Raw genomic sequence first — 9033 nt, 5'->3', positions numbered from 1 at the left:
CACTGTGGAGGCACGTGATAAAAACAAAGCTTTCCTCACAATTTCCAGTTAACACTGGGTGAGTAATTAATATACAAATCATCATTTTGCAGGTGAAGCATTCCTTTAAACTGCATTTACACATGTATTCCACGTAATTTACAATCCAACAATACCAAAAATAAAAACATTTAATCAATAATCTCTATCAGCAAAATAAGTTAAACAGGATTGATTTGCTGTTGCATTCTGGAAAGTTGTAACTTCAAAACAATGCAGGCTGGGAAGTATGCTAATGAGATGATTTGTTTCTAAACAACTTAATTTAATGAGTGAACAATCAGACTGACTTTTAGTTTTAATTTTAAGACGTGATAACAATATAGAGTGATTATCTAAACATTTAAATGATGAGATTATTTAATTAAACAGATTACAAAAGTTTACAGTGTAAATTCAACATCCCATACATTCAAATATCTGTTTGAATTATACTTAGATTGCAACCCCATCTCATTCCCAGGTCATCAAATACTGACGTTTTGTCATGCCCCTCAGCGTCTCATAGCAATGCACAGGACACACTTTATTGTCTCTATGTGACAGACAGTGATGCAACATGTGGATAATGTTGTGAAAAGGTCACGGCTATGTTTAGGCCACAAAACTACTTCAGGGTTACTACATCATAAGGCAGGTGGGATCAAGCACTTAAGACTTGTGGTCACTACAGTAGACAGTTATTTAAAAAACATTTCCTTTTATATGCATGGGCACTGATGCTATAGTTGCATAAAAGCTTCTACCATGGACCCCCATGCGTCTTGCCATACACTACCACCCACTGGCCAGGTGTTGTAAGTGCAACACAAATCTCTGAAAACCAAGATGGCCCACTAAACTGAACGTCATGCAGCACTGGCTGTATTTCAACTACAATTAACTTTGTACTTCATCTGCAGTGACTTTTTGAGCTGTAAATAAATTAATTAATGTTATCAAAATGTAACATGCAATTTTTTTGACAAAAACAATTTTTTGACAAGATTTTGGTATTTTTAGAAAACGTTCATTGAAAGAATATACATAGTTTTAAAGGGGAAGGTGTGTGGGGGGCTGAGGAGTCAAGAGGAAGGAGCTGAATGAGGGAGGAGGGGTCCAAGAGGGAGGTGTAGAAAGAGAGGGGAGTGGGTGAGGAGACAGAGGCAAGGTTCAACGCTTTGAATAAAATTGGAGTACGTTAAAATATGTGAACACTCTAGTTTGACAGCATTAAAAATATATATTTTTATACTTTCACATTGTACATCAATTTGTTTCATATTTTTGTTTTTCATGACCAAAGAGGGATATTAACACTTAAATAGAAAATAATCATGAATGAAGTAATCATACTTCATGCATGAAAGGTTTTTTAAGACCAATTCAAGAAAAAACAAAACAAAACATGAACTGACATCATTACCTGTAGGTGAGAGAGCAGTACCGTGCACAGACATTTTGCAGGGCACGGGCTCAAGTGGTAATAAAAAGGGCAAAAGGTGCAAAAAAACCCAAAAAGTGCACTCTGCTGGGAGGTTTCTATCTGCCAGCACCAGAAGGTTTCTTGAGCTTGAGGCCTAAGTACACAAAGAACATCTCCTCTCCTCTCCTCTCCTCTCCTCTCCTCTCCTCTCCTCATTCTGTAGTCCTTTCCCTTGCTTTCTTTAGTTTGCTCTCCTCCTCTCCTCATTCTCTTCTCCTCCTTTCTTTTTGAAATAGTAATGCGCTAATTCTTATAATTATCTCCCAAATATTGTTCATGAATCCCAGAGAACAGATGCATGTTGCTTTGTGCTCCTACTATCCTCTGTGCTCTTTATGCGGCGCAGGCCCAAACTGCAGGTCATTTTTGTTTAAATTAATTAGCAGAAATGTGATATGGTTGACATAAACTTCAATTCAAATTGAGTTTTTGGTTTAAAAAGACATATTTGCAAAGCAATTTTGCGTTTTTCTCTGCTCACAGCAGGCAGTCAGTGAACCGGTGAACCCGAATCTGGTGTGGTTTTACACCAGGCTGCCTTACTTGTTGTTATGCTTAATGGTGAGTTATTGCCAAAGTTTGACTGGTTGTATTGAGATGTTTTAATAGTTGTGTAATTTCACAACAGTGACAAACAATGTGGAGGCTTAGGACAAACACTGTTGTTACCTGGCTGTCAAGGAGACGTGTTCTGCAGGGCGCTCGTTTTTTTGCGGCAGGGTCTCAACTGAAATACAGTTGTTGAGCATACAACACACATTTAAAAACTAAAATAGAAAATTATTCAAAGAAATGAAGAAAAAAAAACATGCCTCACAAAAAGGGCACTTAAAGCTACTCTTACCTTTCTTGCATTTAACACAGCAAAAAATTTGAACATCCACAACTCCCGCCTCCCTCCAAAGTCCCATCCCCCTCCTCCTGCAACTTCACCTCCCTCCAAAGTCCCATCCCCCTCCTCCTGCAACTTCACCTCCCTCCAAAGTCCCATCCCCCTCCTCCTGCAACTTCACCTCCCTCCAAAGTCCCATCCCCCTCCTCCTGCAACTTCACCTCCCTCCAAAGTCCCATCCCCCTCCTCCTGCAACTTCACCTCCCTCCAAAGTCCCATCCCCCTCCTCCTGCAACTTCACCTCCCTCCAAAGTCCCATCCCCCTCCTCCTGCAACTTCACCTCCCTCCAAAGTCCCATCCCCCTCCTCCTGCAACTTCACCTCCCTCCAAAGGCCTACGCCTCATTACATCTATGATAGACGTAGGCGTTGGCAAGATAACGTGAGATACACGGAAGAGGAGAGCGAGTGTAACACACCAAGAGAAGAGTAGAAGAGAAGAGGAGTCATATATAACGTTATAGCCTATGTTACATTAGAGGCAAACTAAAAATACCTGTCCAGCAGAAAATCTGCGACCATCTCGTCCCTTTTTAGCTCAGGATGAAGCGGAGGCCTCTACGTGGGGAAGACAGGCAGGACACTCGGCCAATCATTGCATTCGGTCCGAATGCAATGATTGGTCAGAGTTTTCTTAGAACCATATGAGAATGGTACAATTATGAGTTTTTATCTCTGGTGGAATTCATTTACATTGTAGTGTGCCATCAGCTTATCAATAGCATTTTAACCTAAACAAAGAAAAGCGTAAAATTTCCAGATAGGTAAGTGTCGCTTTAAGTCAAAGGGCAAAGGGGCAGGTGCTTGAGCACCACCTGGGGTCTATATGTGCACGTGCCTGTGAGTAAGACTTTTGGCAAAATGTTTATTGTAACATACTCTCTTTGGTGATATTACAGGCATTGAGTAAATTATTATTATTACTTTTTTGTATGTCTTTTGAGAGATTGATTTAAGACATTTTAAAATTAAGGTTTTTTTTTTTAGATAATGACTTCAATGCCTTTTAACATTTTTTAAGGATCTGCAGGAACCCTGTACTTGGTCAGGTTGAGTAAAAACATCATGTTATGGGTTAAAATAAGTACATCTGTAACCTAATGTGATGTAATTTCCTCATGTGAGTGTCGTCAGTGTGTGATGACCATTCTTAAATTACTTAACATTAAAACAAGATTTACTTTGGTTTGACACAGGACAAGAACTGTGGTCTTCTGGGTGCAAGTTCGTCCACCTTGCCTTCCTCCCTTTCTTGCTCTTTATAATATGTCAGTTTCTCTCAGCATCAAGTATTGCAGCAGATGGGTTTACATTAGGGTTAGTTTAAAGACATATACTTTCAGTAATGAGCAGATTTCAAGTGTTTAACCCTTTAAAACCTGAGCAAATTGGCTTGATTTCTTTTAAAAACACGTGAAGAGGACAATGCGCAACAAACAAAAAATGACCCCCAAAATTTGCAAGAAATTAGTAAAATAGAAAATGAAATGCAGGAATACAAACAAGGAAATGACCTGGAAATAGTGCTTAAAAATAATAATCATTCTGTAACATAATTTTGTGATAATAATAATAATAATAATAATAATAACTGTTAATACAGTTTTCCCTAGCTTTTTTCTTTTTTCCCTATTTTTGGGTTAAGAAAATATATTAATGTCTTCCGGATTATGTGAACTGCATATATACCAATTCTCACTTGGAGATAAAAAAAAAAAAAAGTATTACAGAGTGTTGTTCCTGTGGGCTCCTGCCACACTAAAACCAAGTGTTTGCCTTAATGCACAAACCTGCTATTTTAGAATATTCCACGGAGAGAGACTCTCACTGCAGCCTGTTCTATTGTGTTTTTACACTCATTCTGTGGATGATGAACAAACCTGCCCACATTTCAGAGTACTGTTTGCGGTGGAAATGCTAAATAAACCTAGGGTCTGGGTACCATGTCTGAAGGGTTGCTTTTGGTTCCAAAGGTATCATAACGCAGGTGTTTGGTGAAATGGGGCTATAAGGGATGCTAAATGGTGGTATCGATGGTGGCCATGCTGAGGGGCGTGACAAAGCGTTGGTATTTCATGACCTGGGAATGAGAACAGGTTGTAAATTACACTTTCAATGTGACCTATGTACATATTCTAATTACATATAATACATAGTTTCTGATGTTAGTACTGTACAACTAATTACTGATTAGGAGATGAAAAATACAGGAGAGGTAAAGTTAAATGTAGAAATAACAGAAAATAGTGGGAAACAAATGTACACACACTCTCTTTCACTCTTATGTTAAACCAAAACACTCAAACTTGACACACAGAGCTGTTGAATTAATCTGAAGCCGACATGCTGGCAAATATTCACAGTTAGTTTTTGAAATCAGAGAGAAGACGTAACAGAAATAAAACTTTTTTTTGTACAACAGGAAATGAGTTTGGCTGCAGGTCAGAATTTGTCCTCTTGCCTGAAGTTCACCTGGAAAAGCTCCTAAAAAAGCTGCAGTGTGCATCCCAGTAATGCTGCAGTCTTCTGCCACTAGAGGGCAGTATTCCTCCATTTCCTCCCCAGTTTGATTTCCACAAAGTGTTTCTGACTTTCCCCATATTTTTCAACACATTAGACTCTAGTCAGGTCCGTAAATTCTCCATTTATCATGATAATCCCACTGAAGTTCCTCAGGCAAATGTTGCACATGACTGAGTCCACCCGTCCTGCGCTGTACAGTAAGTGTCAGAACCAAAACTCAGACTCTAATGATGCTGATGGAGGAGGAGGCTCTGTGGAGCTGAGAGAAAGAGAAGAGTGAGAGGCAGCTGTATTCATAAACACATGAGTCATAAACAGAGATGGTCACATATATGAACATGACTCATAAATCTCAGGAAGGCTGTGTGTGGGCCACACTCACATGCACCGCCACGTGCCTTCATGCACTTTATATATGATGTCTGTTAAAGATTTATAGCTAATCAATGACCTGTGTGAGCATGACATTTCAGACAGTTTACTTAATTGCGCTCAGGTTTGGCTGAAAAATAAGAAATAATTCTGACTGTGGGGAGGATGAGGAGTTCCTTGTTATCGAGGCACCCAGACATAAAATGAATCACATTTGGCACATCTTGTTTTCAACTTATCTCTGCCCTGAGGCCACTTGTGCCAAGACAACAACTGTCATTGACATGCATCCTCAGCACACAGTTTAAACATTCATACCATTTCAAAGCCATTATATGCGTTTGATCATTGTCTAATTTAATTTTTAACCTCTTAGGTCATTATAAATTCATGCTGTGCTGCCAAACTATGTTCAGACATACAAAAGTGTATTTGGAATTCAAGTCAAGATGCCAAAGTTTAAAAAATTACCAAATATTTCAGGTTGAATTTAGGGACAATGTGTGTAAAATCATCATGCACAAAACATTGAGAATCATCTATCTGATTTGAGTCACATAATGTAGCTGCAATGAAATGTTAGAACAAGCGTATATAGATAGCTGATGATAATTTATCCAATCTTAAAGCTGCTTCAGGAGAAACCAAGGACATTGAAGGGTTAATAATCAATGTCTTAATGAAGCTGACTACATTACAGCTCAAGTGATTAGAGAAGTATTTGATCGACCAGAGGATCGACCAGCAAAAGTTTGGATAATTGATGAATTTTTCCAAACAAAATCTTCAGCTCCTCAAATGTTAATATTTTCTTATTTTGGATGGATATTTTACAGCATTTTCTGACATTTCATGGACAAAAACAATGAATTGAATGACCAAGAAAACAATCCATAGATTCAGCTGACTGATAATAAAAATTAGCCTTAGTTGTTATGGCTGGCTATTAACCTATGCTTTAAGTTTTACATTTTTCAGTGCAGGCTTTTCAGGATTGCAACCAAACACAATATAAGATGTAGACATCCACTATCAGTGCAAAAAAAATAAAAAATACATCTGCCTCATCAGCAAACATATAACATCATGGAGAATAATACCTTCCTGAGGTTCTGTATGTAACTTTTAGAAAATCCCAGGAACCCACTAACGTTGCTCAGCCTTGCTTTAAATTTTTCCCAGTGGCTACTGGCAGCATTGCAGTGAAAAGATCCCATCCCATAGACCACCATAATAAAAGAGTCTTCTGTATAGTTGTTGAGAGGACTTGACTTGAACTTGAACTGCAAATAAGTTCAAGTATAGCTCTTTCTGTTCTGAATTTTTGATCCATGGAGGTTTGATATTTGTGAACTTTCCTCAAGTTGAGAAAAGCGATTTAAAAATCTCTGATGTCATCACAGTCCATGAGCTGAGCGAAAACTTGAGGGTCCAATACATTCTCAAATTCGACCTCGTCACATATTGACATTTGGTCATGGACTTGTCACGTCCAGATACAACCTGCAAGATACCCTGGGTGAGTTGGTTGATGATGTTACTTCTGCCTAAAGCCTGTTACATGCATTGTTTTCTTTCAATTTCAATTCAATTTTCAATTTTATTTATAAAGCCCAATATCACAAATCACAATTTGCCTCAAATTTGCCTCACAGGGCTTTACAGCATACGACATCCCTCTGTCCTTTGGACCCTTGCAGCAGATAAAGAAAAACTCCCCAACAATACACAGTCTGTTTTCACAGGCAATGTACAGTTTACATTCAGTCTCTTTCAAAATAAATGCACTACGCTGATACAACACCGCATATTGACGTTATTTTTTTTTTCTAAAGCACATGGTTAGGTTTAGGAAAAAAAGGACAGGGTTTGGCTTTATGATCTTCATCTTTCTATCTTCTAATACCACTCTCGTGGGTGTGTTTGACACTGCAAGTCATTGCCCAAGTGCCAGATTTCGATGACTTTCGAGTAAGACCAGGTTGCCAGGTAGGCCAGCAGGAGAAACACTACTGTGTATTCGTTGGGCTGCATACAGCGGAAGTACACCTGGGAGTTAGAAACGTTTTTGGAGTATGCGCCAGGAAAGCAACTCCACTGGAATGAATAGGCGCCATCTTGGCATTAGGTTTCAAGTTATTATAAATCTATGTATGCAGCCAACTGAATATGAGCAGTAGTGTTTCTCTCAGTGTCCCCGCGCATGACTTCCTGCTCAGCTTATAGACTTCACATTGTGAAGACATCACAGATTTTTAAATTGTTTTTCTCAGTTCCAGAAAACTTTTACAAATATAAAACATCTGTGGACCAAGAATTCATAATAGAAAGAGTCATGACTGACCTTGTTTGCAGTTCGAGGAGTTCTGTCAACAGTTTTACAGACATCTCTTCTATAGTGGTAGTCTATGGGGAAAATGCCTTTCAGGCTGCAGCAACTTGGTGTCACTCCAAAAGTTGTCAAAATTCGGCGCTTGGGCAATAATTTCTGGCATCGGACATATCCAAAAAATGCTGTCCTTTGACGGAGGCATGACACGCAGCCAGATGCCGTTAAAGTTGAATGACGTCCAGTGGAGTCAGGGGGAAACGCGGCGGGGACAAGAACGAAAGTTAAGGCGCAAAAGTCCTGGTCGGATGGGTGGGTCTAACAACCACCGACTTTCACCCAGGAGGGCAGTGTTTGATTCCCGTGAGATTGAAAAACAAAACCCTGTTCTTTTTTCCTAAACCCAACCGTGTGTGTGTTGACAGAATGTAACCATGTGTGTTTGTTACTGGAAAAAATGTCAGTTTGCAGTGTTGTACCGACGTAGTGCAATTAAGAGTCTGTATGCAAACTTTACATTTCCTGCGAAAGCAGAAGTGTATTTGAAAAAAGACAATGCATGTAACAGGCTGAAGTTGACATAGTGTCCCAGAACGTCAACAACCAATGCACTCGGGGTACCTTGCATGTTGTATCTGGATGTGGAAAGTCCATGACTAAACGTCGATATGTGACAAGGTCGGAGTGAGAATGTGTTGGCTGCAGGGGATTTTTTTTCTGCAACACCATGAATGACCACTGGGAAAAATTTGCTACAAGGCTGAGCAGTGTCTGGGGGCCTGACTAGGAGTCCAGATCAGGCGCCCAGGCTTTTAAGTCAATTTCTGTAATGGCCAAACAGTAGAATAAAAACTCCCGAGCCAGTCACATGATGCCATGCAGCCCAAAAAAACTTTCTTCCCATTGACTTACATTGGGAAAGTGATGTCTTTAAATCAGTGAATACATTTTTTTTTGAGTGTGACTTGACTTGTTTTACTATCAGGACTTAATCAGTTTGGTCTGATAACATTTAGAAAATCTAGAAAAGCTGCAAGATTAAATCTTTCTTATCCCCATTCAAGGTACTGGAGTGCTAAACTGGAAGTAGCTGGCATGCCTGGTGAAAGTCTCTACTGCGCCTGCTCTTTGGGCCCAATGATGCTGAATCAGCACAGATCATCCAAGTAATTTCATACAGCGTAAATAAAGATTTTATGGCTATCTGTGCCACTAAGCACCTCTCATTGGAATGAACAGGGTCTGGCCTCTAATGCTGTATCCAGGTCTCTTAATACATCCATTTAACAGCTCCGGAGACAGACCCTCAGTCAGCTGTAGCAGCTTGAAATCAGCTTGCGCATGTCAAAAGCTACATACAGAAACGTTCAGTGTGATCCTGGCCTTTGTTTTAAGTGTCGCATTATAGAACAC

The 9033-nt window shown here is 39.5% G+C and overlaps 1 protein-coding gene across 1 annotated transcript in view; it reads right to left on the bottom strand.

Annotated features, from left to right (window-relative positions):
- Window positions 1–4362: 4362 nt before the first annotated feature.
- Window positions 4363–9033, bottom strand: part of LOC126401634 (fibronectin type III domain-containing protein 4-like) — a 61292-nt gene continuing 56621 nt past the window's right edge. Inside the window, exon 7 of the mRNA XM_050062975.1 lies at window positions 4363–5178. Within this exon, the coding sequence (XP_049918932.1) occupies window positions 5137–5178 (42 nt within the window). The 3' untranslated portion in view covers window positions 4363–5136. The remainder of the gene's footprint in view (window positions 5179–9033) is intronic.

Source organism: Epinephelus moara, chromosome 15 (assembly GCF_006386435.1).
Source record: "Epinephelus moara isolate mb chromosome 15, YSFRI_EMoa_1.0, whole genome shotgun sequence".
In the NCBI taxonomy this organism is placed as follows: Eukaryota; Metazoa; Chordata; class Actinopteri; order Perciformes; family Serranidae; genus Epinephelus; species Epinephelus moara.
The sequence above is the reverse complement of the archived record's forward strand: the minus strand, read 5'-3'. Positions and strand labels throughout refer to the sequence as shown.